At 45.1% G+C, this 15903-nt stretch overlaps 2 protein-coding genes across 2 annotated transcripts in view; both read right to left on the reverse strand.

The window, feature by feature from the left end:
- Window positions 1-855: 855 nt before the first annotated feature.
- On the reverse strand, window positions 856-4800 carry ERP29 (endoplasmic reticulum protein 29). The gene is made up of 3 exons (XM_054392803.1): window positions 4681-4800; window positions 2719-2857; window positions 856-1594 (listed from the first exon to the last, which is right to left on the reverse strand). The coding sequence occupies exons 1-3, from the start codon at window positions 4798-4800 to the stop codon at window positions 1092-1094; spliced, it is 762 nt and encodes a 253-aa protein (XP_054248778.1). The 3' UTR covers window positions 856-1091.
- A 4037-nt stretch (window positions 4801-8837) lies between these two features.
- Window positions 8838-15903, reverse strand: part of NAA25 (N-alpha-acetyltransferase 25, NatB auxiliary subunit) — a 28959-nt gene continuing 21893 nt past the window's right edge. The window contains exons 16-24 of the mRNA XM_054392777.1: window positions 14408-14559; window positions 13802-13927; window positions 12954-13197; window positions 12608-12731; window positions 12152-12217; window positions 11442-11539; window positions 11106-11216; window positions 10244-10390; window positions 8838-8960 (exon numbers count right to left, since the gene is read on the reverse strand). Coding sequence (XP_054248752.1) covers window positions 8838-8960; window positions 10244-10390; window positions 11106-11216; window positions 11442-11539; window positions 12152-12217; window positions 12608-12731; window positions 12954-13197; window positions 13802-13927; window positions 14408-14559 — 1191 coding nt within the window. The remainder of the gene's footprint in view (window positions 8961-10243; window positions 10391-11105; window positions 11217-11441; window positions 11540-12151; window positions 12218-12607; window positions 12732-12953; window positions 13198-13801; window positions 13928-14407; window positions 14560-15903) is intronic.

Below are 15903 nucleotides of genomic sequence, written 5' to 3' on the forward strand. Positions count from 1 at the left end.
GTCAGGCAGCTCCATTAAAATTGTATACATTGGACTTCTAAGGGCACAAATACTTCCTTTTTCAAGATCTCAAATATTTAAAACTACTAAATGCTGATGAACCTTTGACTGTCAATTGCTTCTGAAGATGCAGCTGGAGGAAATACTTGGTTCATGTTCCCTATGGCTTGAGACTTTCAGGTGCCCTCATTGGTCTCATCCTCACCTTATTCTAACCCCGTGAAATGAAGCCTGGATGTGAGCGACAGACAAAACACACAGGCATTGCATGTGCACTTCAGCTGTAAGAAAACTGACCCAAATATATCTCTGGAAAACATGTTTTTTGCATGAACTGGCAAGACTAAGAGTAATAGCACCTCAAGGAGACTCTGCCCTTACACAGAGTTCAAATTGCTCGTTCTGTCAGGGTACAGGAAGGATTTCAGAACATTAGCTGAGATGGCTGCTCTGGCCAGATGATGAAGGGCAAGTTTCGACACGTGAAGGATCTGTCTTGACTGTGCCTGCCAGCATTCGGCTGATACCCAAGCCAAAAAGAGACAGGAGCCACTGAAGGCAAAAAAAGGAAACTCTGGATCTCTTTGTCAACAGGTAAGGAGAACAAGACTCAGAGAAGCAGCCCGATTGGGAAAACAAAAAGTAAGAGGAGGATAAATCCCAAGGACACTAAGAACAGGGAAAGGTGGGGATGTGAGGGACACCCAATCTGTACCTTTTAGAGTATGTAAGATGGAATGTGGGGCTGAAATTTGTTATTTGTTTACTAGGGAACAGCTGCAAAAGCCACCAGGAATGTGCTTCAGGCCAATCTAGTGCTTTTCTTTCCTTTTTTTTTTTTTTTTTTTGGTCTGCTTTAACACTGTTATTCAATAGAATTACACAATACTGGCATCTTGCTTTAAAGTGATTTTCCCAACATTTAGAATACTCTGTTGTAAAGGAATGTCATCCTCTTGCTCTTCTAAACTGACACTACCAGAAGGAAATCTGCTGCTTTCTTGAAGTCAGTGGGAAGTTTGCTTGCATAAGGAGAACTGGTGAGGACTCTCTGACAGTATTTCACAGCTTGTACAAAGTTCTCCAACATATTAGAGCTCATCTTTTTCATTATTCTTCTTCAGGAAAGAAGCAAGGATATTGAGACTTTTCTGGAGCTCCTCCTTTTTCCCATCACTCATTTTGTTCTTCTCGATCAGTTTTGTGATTCGGACAACTTCATTAGCAGCAAACTCTTCTCCCTGCTCCAGTATCTTGCTCATAATTTTCAAGTATTGCTCAGCTGATTTCTTCTCTGTCTCTCTTGTTTTGCCTAAGCTCTCTTGGCCCTTTTTCAGGAGGGACTGGCGTTCAGATTTCTCAGTGGTGCTCACAAACTTGCTGGCCAGCATGTCAAACTCTTTCAGGCACCCTGGCATCCCCAGATAGATGCCATTACTCTTCAGCCAGCGCTGAATAGCCCCGGCCTTGATATGCCCACTGTAAGGTAAGGGATTGTCAAAGTCACCATCCTGGAACAAGTAAAAAATAGGGAATTTCTCCTTATCCAGCTTGTACTTTTCTCCCAACTCAGTGTTCAGTTTATCACCGTAATCTGTTAGGAGAAAACAAAGCACAGCAAACCACTTCATTAATCAAAAGGAAAAACAAACGAGGATTCTCTCCAACACAAACTGATAACTATTAGTCACCGGAGCTTCAGCACGTCCTAACAACTTCTTTTCCAGGGAATACCATACACTGTGACAAAACCACCTCAGAAAATTGCTTCTGGAAGACAAACCATCATTAGATTTTTCCAAAGAAAATGTCAAGATTCTAATGATGCTTTGCTGATTGTGGAAGTCATCGGCAGGACCTCTACATACAAACCTCATTCTCCTTATGGGAGATTAATAGCCTTCCTTTTCCCTTGCTTTCCTCTATCCATTGATTTTATTTGATTTTACAGTTAAATGGATTTGTTACCTGATCTATGTGCAGAAGGTGTACACTCATGTTTCAGCTCTGACAGCACAGGATGTTTTCTCATCTTACATGAATTGCATTTATTCCTGATGATAGAAAACATAACTTACAGGGATTTCAATACTGCTACTCTAAACACTATCCACCTGTGTCAGCATGGGTGAAACTTCCCAGTCAGACAATTCCTACAAGATTAAATTCTTACTTCTACCTACAAAGACCAAGTGAGGCAGCAGTGACCCATTCTTCACTCCTTTTCTCTTAAAGCCAACTACAAGAACATCAGGTCACACCATCCATAACACAATGACTACTCTCTTCATAGCAATAAAAGGAGGGATTGCTACAAGAAATTAATCACATTACACAGTCTTTGTCTGACCAGGCTTGTGGTTAAAGCATGATTCTTGTGAAGTCTCTTTCCTAGAAATGGATAAACAGGTTTCTCACTGAAAAAAAAAAAAAAAAGGAGAAAACCCAAGACAAGAAGAGCTGTAATGAGGGGGGTGTGACCCAGTTCAGCAGCATGGGCTGCCCTGCCTCATTAACCAGCCCCAGGGAGATAAGCAGTACTCCCACGCTCCTGGCAAGAGGCGCAGCAGCAGAGCTCAGCACCCAGCTGGAGCTGGTGCTTGGCCCATCTCATCCCTCACCATCAACATTGCCTCAGAGCCTGTGTTCATCAGAAATCACAGTGAGTATCTCCTCCTCACCACCCCACACTGTACCCACGTGCCCAGAGCTCCTCACCTGATATCCCCACCTCAGCCACCAGAAGGTCCTCACTGGAGCCTGAGCTCTCTGCCAGCTTTTTAAACTCATCTTGTTTCTCACCATAGGGATATTGTGTATCAAATTTCACCAGGACAAACTTATGCTTTGGGATTACCTAAAAGGCGAAAGAAAAAGACAAAACATTAGCATTTTGAGTTTGAGCAATCTACAAGTCACCTGAGGTTGCTTCAGCTTGTCCTTCTCTTCCCTTGAAAGAAGTAGATGTGGAGAGAGAATGGAAATGTTCTAATTATGGCCTTTCAGGAATGACTCACTGCAGTGTGGGGGAAAGACTGAGCTTTGGGTGGATATATTCCTATACTAAGATAAAGATGGTGTGTGGCAGGTTTGGGGGATCAGATAATACCTTTAATTATACATGATTTGCTTTTTGCAAATCTGATTAGCATCTTGGAAGGAAGTCAGCTAAACTATTTCCAGCGGGACATTGTAAGAGGTCACATCTAATGTCATTCTGAAGTGTCCCAGCATGAGAACTGCAGCGCTAAGAGAGCAGGCGTGGGATAGGTGTGGAGGTGGTGCACCGGGTCAGGAAATGTAAATTTCATCTTTTAATTGATTCCTCTTTTATTTGTGCTGTTGCTTTTGCATTTTGCTCTGCTTGGATACTGCCCTTTCAAATGGAATCTGCCACTCAGGTTGGGATTTTGCTCTCCCTCCAGGAGAAGACCCTGCAAAATCTTTTCTTTTAATGAACAAGTTCAGATTGCAACACAGGTCCCCACCTGCAAGTGGGGACTGCTCCAGTGCTTCCAGCAGCTAACGCCAGCTTTGAGCCCTGGGCTTGCTGATTGCTTCATCAGTGTCCTAGTGAGCATGACAGGAGCTACAGCTTTGCTGGTGTTTTAGAGTCACTCTTTCAGCATTTTGTCACTTCCTTCAAAATCCTCTTGTTGCAGAAGAGCTGGAAACTCCCAAAGGATGTAGAGTGCAGTAAACACCACATATAGTTTGTCACAGCAGAAAAACTGATCTGGGACATACAGACACATAACTGGCATGTGGTGAGAAATATTTGCTCATGTCTGAGCAGTTTGTTTGGGCAGATACTTTTCAGACAGCTCAGCTGATGGCTGTCTCCTCACAGGATGACAGCACAGGCGTTAATCCTGCCACACCATTCCCTCTCTCCATCTGCCCCATGCCAAGCTCTAACACCTGCCACTGCACTCGGTGCTTCTGAAATCAGCATCTCGAGGCTGACACCCTCTGTTCACAGCGATTTAGCGGAGAAAAAAAAACAACACTCTGTGAGGTCTCCGTCTGGCAGAAGCCTGTTGCTTTCTCCTGCATGACCAAAAAAGAACCAAAATTTGCCTAACTCGCACTCACGGCCACGACTCGCTCCCCTGCACAGTCCTGCCCTCTGTTAGACCAGGAACAAGCCCAGAGCGGCTCCTCTGCTCCCTGGCCGGGTCACGGAGAGCCGGGCTGGCGCTGGACACAGGCGCCGGACACAGGCGCCACGGCTGCAGTCGGATCGAGACGAGACTGGCCTGGCCAGGCCGGGCCGGGCCGAGCCCCCCGCGCCCCCGGCCGCAGCGCTCCCCAGGCAGCCCCCGGTGGCCCGTCTCCACTTGGACCGCGCTGATTGGCTGCCCGCCGCGGCTGCCGCTCTCCCATTGGCTGCGATGCAAGGGACCCACCGCCTCGGCCGCTCCGCCAGTGCCGAGCGCTCACCGGCGCCGGTGGCGGCGGTTGGAAGCCGGGGGCGGTGGGTGGCCGGCCTCCCAGCCCGCCGCCTGCTCTGCAGCCCCGCAGCCCCGCTTCGCCACCCCAGCCCTTCGAGGCTGACCGCCTGTTGATGCGGCCTCTGTGGCGGTGCACATGGCCGCCGCGCTCCCCGAATAGCCATCCACCCCCCCACCACCCCGAGCGCTCTCTCAGGCCGGACAGCGCCCCTCAGGCGAGTCATACCTTGTAGAAGGTGATGGTGTCAAGGGGCACGGAGCCCTTGGTGTGCAGCGCGGTGCTACCGGGCAGCACCAGGCCGAGCAGACAGAGAAGCAAGGAGCCAGCGGCGGCCGCCGCAGCCATGGCGGAGCGCGGAGGGAGCGGGACTGCCGGGGACACGTGACCGCGCCGAGCGCCGCCGGGGGCCGCCCCGCCCCGAGGCCGCCCCGAGGAGTGGGGCTGAGCTGCGGGGGACGGACTCGAGCTGCGGCGGCGGTCGGGGACGAGTAGGATCCTGTGGGCGGGAGAACCGAGCTAACGCGGTCCTGGGGCGTCCCGGCGCCAGAGGAGAGGGTGGGCAGGGCGCTCGAGCAGCTCCAGGTCCCCAGGGCAGCACAGGGTTGTGGTGGTGCTGCTGCTGCTGCAAGAGGAAGAAACACAAACGGCCAGCTCCTAGAAGCAATTCAAAGATGAAGGCAAGAGCACGGGCAAGACACAGGGTCCGGCCCTGCAGGACAGCTGGCTGAGCTGCGACCACGCAGAGAGGAGCGGGGAGAGAAGCAGCTGTTGTGTGATACTTACATATAACGGCAGGCCAGACAAGGTGGCTACTGCTACAGCCTTGCAAAGCCCTCTCCAGCAGCAGTACTGTGCTTCTAAAAGGTATCTCATGCAGTGCCAGCTCTTATTTTCCTTACCACTGAAAGGCACGATGAAGTTCAAGCAATACAGAAAGCCTGAGCAGGAGCTTGACAGATAATCATGTCAAGGAACACACACATCCAAGCTCTTCCATCAGAGATGATTCTGAAAGCCAGTCCTGAAGCAATGAGCAGCTCCCCCCACTTCTCTTTCTATCCTCCCCTCCTTGCAGGGAACTTGATTTTCTGCTTGCCCCACACCAGGATAATCTGGTTTCAAAGCTAGACTGTGTGGGCGAGCACCTCCAAGTCACTTCCAGCCCAGCCAGACCTAAAAATGAAAGAGGCAGCAATACCGACTTGTAACGAAATTGACTTTTATATAAATTATAAACCCATCCAGTTTAAAGCAGATCAGTTGCAGTGGTGTCACTTAAGTCCGTAGAAGGCTGAGGCATACACGTCTCCTACAGTCATAAATTAAGAGAAAGTTCAGGTAAGGCTGCAGATACAACAAACAACAAACAAACCCCTCTAAGATTTACTAGCGGTTAAAATAAAGTCATGATTATCAATGATTGCAAAATATAAACGCAACTTTTGAACAGTTAAAAAGTACAAAAATGATGGGCGACACAAACAGGCATTGTACATCTTGTCCTGTGTGTAGACAAAGAAGGGCAGGAGACTTCTGACCTTTATCTACATCAGACGCTGATTTGAAGCAGAGTTGAGGAAACCTGTAAAAGGATCGTGGCTCATGATCCCAGTAGTATAAAAGCAGTATTTTTTCAGTCTGTAAACAGTAGTCTTGGTAGCTTCTTTTAGGTATGTTTTTCAATTCATCACCAAGAGAAATAAACCCAAAACCAAAACAAATCCCAAGAGTGGAAAAAGTGGAACAGCAGCAATAGGTTACAGCTTGAATTTCTTATCAGGTCCATGTGGGACATATTCTGAAGGGAAAATGCTCTTTCATAAGAAATATAGAATATATTTACCTGTACGCAGTTCATAGGGGGAGAGAAATTCTCCCTCTCCTTCAACCAAGCCCCCTAGCAGTCAGTACATGGTCAGTTGTATACACCATTTCCTCCTGTAGACCAAACTACAGCTTTTGAAGAGATGGCATCTGGTTTTATAATAAAACACTGAGTGATCAAAAAATTGCATTTGTTTGACAAACTCATTTTTGGCCAGTGGCTGGAGCTGGAAAAGGGCCAGCAGGTGACAGTGAGCAGCAGTCAGTATTCCCCCAGTGCTGGCACAGGGGTGTTTTGAGTGATACTGTACCAAACACTGGGATGGGAAGTGAGTGAGCCGTGGTTCCATCTCTTAGACTTTGCTTCAGCTGACACCCCCCCCCAGCAGTTTCAGTTCTGTTTTATTAGGGAGCTGACGCAGAAAACTGTGGGGTTTTTTTTTTTTTTTTTCCTTTTAAACAGCAAGTTCTGCTTTCAGGCACATGGGAGGACTTTAAAAGCTTAGTTATTTTAACCTTACACTTAACTTACATCATTACTTATTGATATGACAGGTTGAGTTCAACCTGTTGTAGCAGCAGTGGAAAGAAACTCCAGCACAAATCAGCCCCTGGAGTGTCCCCTCTGCATCAGGGTGCTTTCAATGCTGGTGTCTGCACAAAGCCCTCTCTAGTCCCTGCCACCAGGGAGGGAGGGAACAAGAACACCAGCCACAGCGCTAATGAACAAGGACAGCGCCAGGTTGTGGATCAGTGCTTCTCCAGGAATTGCATCTCCTCAACATGGGACTGTTTTGACTTACCCTACACATTCCAAAGCAACTTCAGTCATCACTCTGGCTTTAATTTAAGGAGCACAACCTTTTTTCAAGAAAAGGTATTTCTGTACAAAATAAAAGACTTCAGTTGTGGGTTGGTTGTTTGGTTTTTTTCCTTTTCTTTTTTTTTTTTCTCCTCTCCAGGAAAAGTATTACTATGAAACAGACTTAACACATTTTGGTATTCCTCCACCCCAGAGCACTTACCAGACACTGCAGTTAAACCATCAGGACATCCATTACAATTCAGATAACCTGCAGACATTCTTCTTTCCCTTTTCAGGATCAGGCAAGGCAAAACTAAATCCAGCAAGAGCAGCTATGTGAGGATTGGGGTTTTTTATATTTTTTTAATACAGGGGATTTATTTTAAAAAAATACTCTCGACATTCTAGCATTACTAAGAAAACACTCTCAGAGGAGATGACAACGAAGGGAAGATTATCAGTTCTCTTAAAACTTTAAAATAGACTTCAGCTACTAGCTGCTTGAAATCAGAGGAGAACTCCCTTGAGTCTGACCTGGCCCTTGTACTGGAGGTACACCTAACTGTTTTTTCCTACTGATTTTAGGCTGCATTACTTCTTCCAGGTAGAAAAAAAACCCAGCAGAAATGCAGTCAGTGGAGCAGATGATATGAGTGCACTAACAGAACACTGTGTGAGCTGAGCTAGTACTCAAATAACCAAAGATCAACTGCACAAAGCAAGCATACAGCTACAGAAAGGATTCTCAGCCTCATACCACAGCAGGAGCAAATGACCCCTGCCAACTTAAAACCAAAAGCCACTAAGATTTAATTTCTATTAAAATATTTAAGTCTTAAAGTTTCAGTATTCTAAATACACTTTAAAAAGTCCTGGTGATTGCTGTTTTACACTGAGCCAACATGAAATCAGACCACAGTGTCAGACTGCACTGCAGCTGCTATATACAAAGTCTCTGGTTTGTTTTGTTTTTTGTTTGTTTGTTTTTTTTTTTTTTGGCTGAAACACCAATTCCCATCTCTCTCTCTAGAGCTGAACAGCCAAGCTTGCTCCTCATCAGGCCTGCAGTTTTCCAGAACATGAAAACAACCTGTGTGTACACCGACTCCACCTCTTCTCTCCAGTCCTCTGCTCAGAGAAGCCTCCTCACCGCTTGTCAAGACTTCCTCCCACGCTGCGCTGGAGCTGGAAGGCTGTAGGCAGAGAGTGCTCCTCCAGCGTAGCCTCACCTCTCCCTGCTGGGCCAACACCTGGATTGTTTTCAGTAGGACCAAGTGGCTTGAGGACAAAAGAGGCGGCTCCAAAATAGGCTCATTTCAGTGAGTGTGGGCATCTACCATTTCTGCATTTCTAAGGCAAAGACCATACAAAAATTATAAACACTGTATGGTGATGAAAACACAGCTCCTTTGAGATAAATGCTTTACACTGGATTTCTATTGCTGCTTCTAAAGACCATCTCCAGTTGGTGCTAGAGATCAAAAGGGAAGAAAGTTCACTTTCTCCTGTTGCAATATACTTATGAACATGTATAAAAAGTGGTCAAACCCTGATAAGGGTCCCTGCTTCTCCTTTATGTACAATAATTTAAATCAGCTCAATACATCTGTAATATCTAAAAAACTGGTTTATGATTTTTAAGTCCTTCATGCATTATGAGGAAGTTCTGGATTAAAGTGATGGTATATTGGATGTTGCTTCTGCCTGGGACTCTGGTGTCACTCCCCTGTGGAGTCTGTCAAGGATGCATTTCTCAAATCTTTAGTTTTTTAATGGTATCGAGTCTCTTTTTCAGCAGCTCTCCAATTTCCTGAACTGAGTGATGGTAACTGCTCTGGACCTTCCCTTGCACAGTCTTTGTAAACTTTTTTTCTTCCTGGAAAATGGAAAAAAAAAAAAAAAGAAGATAAATAATTCACTCCACAGCCTCTGTTTAAATCCTTCTGCTAAACTTCCCCCACCATCTCAAACACTGATTAAGAAATTCATGAGGACCATGGTCTTAAGTTTACAAAAGGAATATCAGCAGCACAGGATAAGCAGCAACAGCTCAGCAGCAAAAAATCTACAGGTGCTGGTTTTGCCCTAACAGGGCAGGTAACACTACCAGTTCTTCAAAGCTTTGGGAAACACCCTAGTGCTAAATACCTGTGGCTGAAATTGAGAGTGCATGCAGCATTTTACTATAGTCAGCATTTACTGAGTAGAGAGTTGCTCTTGGGATGCCTTTTGCAGACACTGATAAGGAGCAGAGAAGCCCTGCAAGAGTGGAACAGGCTGCCCAGGGCAGTGGTGGCATCCCCATCCCATAAGGGATTGAAAAGCTGTACAGATGTGCTGAAGGCCATGGTTTAGTGGTGACCTGGCAGTGTTGGGTTAATGGTCTGACTTGATCTTAAAAGGTCTCTTCCAACCAAAATGATTCCATGATTTCATGACTCTCCTACTCAGTCTCTCCTACCTGCTTTAAACTAATACTGGTGAGGAGACAACTCCCCTCTCAAACCCTTCTCCTGGAATATACAATCCTTTGACAAGCATTGTGACTCACCACTCCCCAGTCCCTTTCTCTGTGTACCAGAAGATGATACTAATTCCACCACTTTGATTTTTCACACCTTTTATCTTCACCCATGTTTCAGGAGCAACATAAAGGAAATCCCAATTCTACCCTTTCAGTCACCTCTGAACTTTTCAGCTGGACCCTTGACACCATTTCAAGGATATTTTCAGGGCCTCAACCATTGTTTTAATTAAACACATTCACAATAAATATTAAACTGTTAGAATATCCCTGATGACAGTAACATTAATTTGTCTATCCCAAAGTTTTACTCTTCTCTGATTGCTGTGGCTTAAAAAAAGCCAAGCTTCCTCACGAGGCCCATGCCTCACATCTCAATCTGACATGAAGTTTGGCACCTGTAGTATCTCTTACTCCTATATAGTCAAGGAGGGGGGAAGTTGCCACTTGTTTTTCTGTTAAAGACCAAGTAATTGTTTCCAAGGAAGTCACTGATGAATCTCAAATGTTTCCTGGAATCAGTTACTTTGCATCCATTGTGTTTCAACACACTCATCCTAGAGCAGTGTACACACAGATTGTTATTTGTCATGCACAAAGGTACAGAGCAGACAAGTAACACCACAGGTTCATACCTGTAAAAGCAGAGTATCCTTGAGGGACAGCTCTTCAAGTTTTAGTGCAGTCAGAATGATTTCAAGCCCTTTGATGTGATCTATTACATTGGAAGTTAATGTCTGTAGTTCAGTAACATAATCCAGAAAATGTGTAAATACAGGTGGCTATAAAAAGAAAGATACTTTCAATTGATACACATTAATGCCAATTCACATCACACTTCCATATGACAACTCACTTTGTCAGTCATTCTAGTCCTCCCTCCAATACTAAGCTATAATCCAATGTAGTGACAGAACAAGGGGTAATGGCTTCAAACTGGAAGATGCTGGATTTAGATTAGACAGTAGGACAAATTCTTCCCCATGAGGGTGGTGAGACACTGGAACAGGTTGCCCAGAGATGATGTGGAGGCTCCACAGCTGGAAGTGTTGAAAACCAGGTTAAACAGGGCCTTGAGCAACCTCCTCTAGTGGGAGGTGCCCCTGCCCATTGCAGGGGATGTGAAACTAGGTGACCTTTAAGGTCTCTTCGAGCCCAAAGCATTCTATGATCTACCTGCCCAGACAGACACTAACAGGGAACAAGTTCACTGCAGCACATTCAAGGTAGGAAGGGCTGTGATACTGTAAACTCTGTTTCCTATTAAACAGCTGTCAGGAGATGCCAGAGATGTGGCACCTCACCACTTGTTTTTAACTAGAAAAAGGGGTTTCCAAATCAGTACTGAATGATCTCTAACCCACTTCAGCTACAAGGCAAAGTTTATGCCAAACAGTTCATTAACCTATTATCTATCCTGATTTTTCTTTCAATATGAGCATGCTGTTGGATTGAGGGTGGGGGAGTCAAGAAAAAAAAAGGCAATATTGTGCCTACCATAGCTACACTGCTTTCTTTTTTTTTCTTCTTCTTTTTCTGCAGGTTGGATTTAAAAGGTCGGAGGACGCTGTCACAGTAACTTGATACCCACAGGGCAATGGAGATGGTCTGGAAAAGAGGTACAAGTATGTTACAAGCTGCATTCTTCTAGTTTTAGTGTTCCTAGTAAGACTCAAAGTAGTTAGAATACACAACAAAAACCCCTGCTTTCAATGGTGACTGAGATCAAAGAACTTTCACTGTGTTTTAGTCCCAACATTTCTACCCTGAAGTACTCCAAAAACTCGAGGGAAAAAAAAAATAAGGGTAAACCAAAAAAAACAAACGACTTGCCTCAACAAAGAAGACTAAGTTTTCTAACAGGTTTGGATGAGTTTTCAAGGTGCCATCTCTGACTTCAATCAAATCACCTTTACATTTATTGAACAACTCTGGAAAGATAAAAGAAAAGCCATAATCAGGACACAGAGATCAAGTTAAACACTCATTTTCTGTGCAGTATTTAGCTCAGTGCAGCGTGCAAAGCTATCAGAGAACTGGCCACTAAGCAGATAATGATAAAATTTGGTCAAAGCCTCTTGAGAATCTCTGAAGCTTCCTCTGAACTGAATTTCATTACAAACAGTATCTCCAACCATTTATTAGCACACCTGGGCCAAGCACCAGGAAGATAACAGATGCTAAGACTAGGCTGCAAGAATGGAATGATAGGACTGCACAGCATTTTGTGGCATGCAACAGCTTCACCCTCAGGCAAGCCACGGGAAAGCTCAGTCTTGCTCTCCAATGTCTTTAAAGGTGTCTGCAGATGCATTCACAAACTCCCTGAGATGCCAGCACACTCAGCAGCTCACAGAGCACCCTAAAGCACTACCTTAGTTACCAGTGTTTGTTCTTGAGTTACCATTATTCTTGGGGCCCCAGGTTGGATGGGGCCTTGAGCAACCTGCTCTAGTAGGAGGTGTCCCTGCCCACAGCAAGGGGTTGGAACCAGATCTTTAAGGTCTCTTCCAGCCCAAGCCATTCATGAGTCTATAATTTACCTGTTAGTCGTTCTACTAAAGACTTGAAACTATTCCCTATCCTCTCCTGGATTTCTGCTGAGTCTTCTGAAAGAAAAACAAAAAACAAAACAAACAAAAAAACCCAAACAATGCAAAAAGTAGTTATAAACTACAGGTTTGTGTATCTTCTGCTTCCAGAAACCCAAGAGACATTTAAATGTCATTTAGTGCTAGCAGTCAAAAGCAAATGATACTTCTTTTAAAGAGGAGCCATTTTTATATCAGCACTGTACAAAAATGAAACATAACCCATGAAATTAAAGCATTGTCTCCCAGCTAATTTAGTGCCATTCAGAAAACCAGCACACAAGGAGCACTCTGGGTCCGCATCATCCAATGCCTAGTTTGGTTTTCACGCTACCCAGAGACACATCTCACTCCCTCCCACCACACACCACCACAATCTGGTTAAACCCCTGTCCTTTGAACACTTACCTAAGCCATTGGTATCTAGTTCATAAATATCACTAACAAGATAAAACAAGCTAGTCTGGCACTGACAGCTGCCATTACTGAAGAAGCCAGCCATTCGGGTAGGAGGAGGGCCAAGGACAGGATACTAGGCAAGAAGCAAAGAAAAAGATAAAGGTGTTGCAGCTTTTCCTTATCCAGAGCACAGTGTTTGTCTCGAGCACATCTCTCAGTCAGACTCACACATAACAAACTCAGGGGCAGTTAAATGCATTCTGCAGCCCACAGGATGTTACAAGATGCATTCAGTTTCTCCATGTGCGTTCACCTTCACTTAATATTTGGGGACAGCTTTTTCCTTAAGTGGTACCTGAATTTTTTGTTCTAAAAACTTCTTCCCTGAATCCACTGCCACTTCCAGCTGCTGAAGCAGGGATCGAATGGTATCAATCTTGGATGAGACGCCGTTCTCTGTGGTCTTTTCAGAGTTCTTTGGTTGAATTGTGTGACTAAGAGTTGGGAGGCCACTTACTAGCCTCAAAGTTAGAGACCGGATTCGTAACCACAGGGTTTCCTCCTCCAGTGAGAGTTTCCTGTGTTCTTCTGAAATGTCCCTAGAGAAAAGCACCAAATTCATAGAATCTTAGAATTCTTTCGGTTGGAAGAGACCTCTAACCAAGATCATCGAGTCCAACTATCAACCTAAGACCACCATGGCCATTAAACCATATCCCCAAGTGCCATGCCTGCACATTTCTTGAATACCTCCAGGGACGGTGCCTCCATCACCTCCCTGGGCAAACGCTTCAGTTCTGCAAAGAGGCAAGCTTCACTGAGGTACAAAAGCCTACCCAAAGTCATCAAATGCTGTGAGAGGAGGCAGGAGCAGTCAGAAATACAGAAAACAGTATGTAAAAAGGCAGTACTGCTAGAAATGATCATAGAATGGTTTGGGTTGGAAGGAACCTTCAAGATCATATAGTTCCAATCCCCCTGTCATGGGCACAGACACATCTAACTAAACCAAGTTGCTCAAGGTCCCCATCCAACCTGGCCTTTGAATATGTCCAGGGAGGGGGTATCCACAGCCTTCCTGGGCATCCTGTTCCAGCGTCTCACCACCCTCACTGTTAAGAGTTTCCTCCTAATCTCCAGTCTAAATCTCCGCTCTTCCAGCTTAAAGCCATACCCCCTCATCCTGAGGGCATCCCTACTCACCTGTCTTTTGGATCCCAGTTAAACAAGACCGTCAGGTCTCTGTTGTCACGCAAATCTTTCCAGGGAATGTCATCCTCCTCTGGGCTCAGACTCATGGACTTTATACTCTCTTCTAGACTGGTTGATCTGTATGTTAAGAACAAACATTAACTGGAAAGACAAAACACAACTCAAACAGACCCTTCTCTCCACTGTTTGACTTTTCTGGTGTCAGAAATGTTACACATACAGGGATGCTGATGAGGACAGCAAATAAGCAGAGAAATAGAATCATAGAATCAAGAAGGCTGGAAGAGACCTCAAAGATCATCGAGTCCAACCTGTCACCCTAAACCTCATGACTATCTAAACCATGGCACCAAGTGCCACGTCCAATCCCCTCTTGAACACCTCCAGGGATGGTGACTCCACCACCTCCCTGGGCACCCCATTCCAATGGCCAACCACTCTCTCTGTGAAGAACTTTCTCCTCACCTCCAGCCTAAACCTCCCCTGGCGCAGCTCTCTGCCACAGCACTGCAAGTGCAGCTCACTATGCTCTCCCTTGGCCAGGGTCCTGCTTATGCCCATACCGCTCCTTGAGTCACTTTTTGCTGCTGTACTTACATATTCGCTTCAAGTAAGAGGTCCAACAACATCCGTTCCGTGCGGACCTGTGCAAAGTGAAGGGAGGAGTTCAGCCTATTTCTGAACGCAATAAATTCAGGGATCTTCTCAAACGCACCATACTTGTAGGCTTGAATGATATATTCTGAGGTCTGGAAGGAAACACACACACACACACACCATCTCTGTATTAGTTACATCCATCAATTCAGAGCAATGATTTTAACAAGGTCACTGCCAAGAAACTGCATTTCTGTGGTTTTTATTAACCCAGAGGTTGAGAATCTGACAGCTAATCCCTGGAAGAAGCTGAGAAGCTGGCACTTTGGCTTGTCCAACTCACCCCAGCAACTTCCTTGTTTTGAAGATGCCCAAACACTCCACCAGGCAGTAGGATTTAATAACCAAACCCACACTAAGAAACACCATGTTGCTGGAAAAAAAGGTCACATTGCTGAGACTGAAAAGTACTTAGAGGGGAGAGATGATTTTGAAGGCTTTTTTCCTCCTCTCTTTTTTTTTTTTTTTTTGAGATGCATTATTCACATCATTAAATCATTGTTTCATCGTCAGAAGCACTTTCAAGCAAAATAAGTAACTCCCAGATTTTCTGGAGCTGACCTGGATGTGCATCACATATTACCACAAAACAGGTTAAAGAAAAAAATTACACAATGTTTTTTGTTTCTCTTTTTTATTAGAGTTTTGAATACAGCATCACAAGGTAACAACACACAGTGGCTACACATTACAATGCAATCCACATACCGAAGGAAGCTGTCAGGGTCCATGGGGGTAGTTGCTTCCCCTCTGATGAAATGTAGCAATGCAAGGCACACTATTTCAATCAGTCCAAGCAATCTCCAGAAGGAGATTTATATGGTGAAGGAGCTCCAAACACTCCACTGGAATGAAAACTTACAAATGAGACAGAGTGAACTATTTATGCTCCCAGTCAAGACAGATGGCTGTATTTTTTTACATTACAATTACTCTACAAGTGAGAAATTCTGGCAAATCACTATTTGACAGGCCAGAGTTGGGGTTGTTCAGCCTGGAGAAGAGAAGGCTCATGGGAGACCTTAGATCAGCCTTCCAGAATTTGAAGGGGGCTACAAGAGAGCTGGTGAGGGAGTTCTGGCAAAGACAAGAAGTGACAGGGTGTGGGGGGATGGCTTCAAACTGGAAGAAGCTTGATTGAGACAAGACATTATGAAAGAATTCTCTCCCATGAGGGTGGTGAGACACTGGAACAGGTTGCTCAGAGAAGCTGTGGAGGCTTGAAGCCTGGAGGTGTTCAGTACCTGGTTAGATGGGACCTTGAGCAACCTGCTCTAGTAGGAGGCGTCCCTTGCCTATATGACAGATGGGCTGGAACTAGATCTTTCAGGTCCCTTCCAACCCAAACCATTCTGTGATTCTATGATTTAATTCTGAACAAGACCATAAAATGAAGACCTCACCAAAAGAAAACAAGACTTCTTGCTGAAGGTGAG

Source organism: Indicator indicator, chromosome 26 (assembly GCF_027791375.1).
Source record: "Indicator indicator isolate 239-I01 chromosome 26, UM_Iind_1.1, whole genome shotgun sequence".
Lineage (NCBI taxonomy): Eukaryota > Metazoa > Chordata > Aves > Piciformes > Indicatoridae > Indicator > Indicator indicator.

Excerpts from the sequence above, each read along its gene's own strand:
- ERP29 (XM_054392803.1), bottom strand. The coding sequence starts at position 4,800 with ATGGCTGCGGCGGCCGCCGCTGGCTCCTTGCTTCTCTGTCTGCTCGGC. Across the intron at positions 2,858-4,680 it reads ACACCATCACCTTCTACAAG|GTAATCCCAAAGCATAAGTT; the intron begins GTATGACTCGCC and ends TTCGCCTTTTAG. Across the intron at positions 1,595-2,718 it reads GGCTGAGGTGGGGATATCAG|ATTACGGTGATAAACTGAAC; the intron begins GTGAGGAGCTCT and ends TTCTCCTAACAG.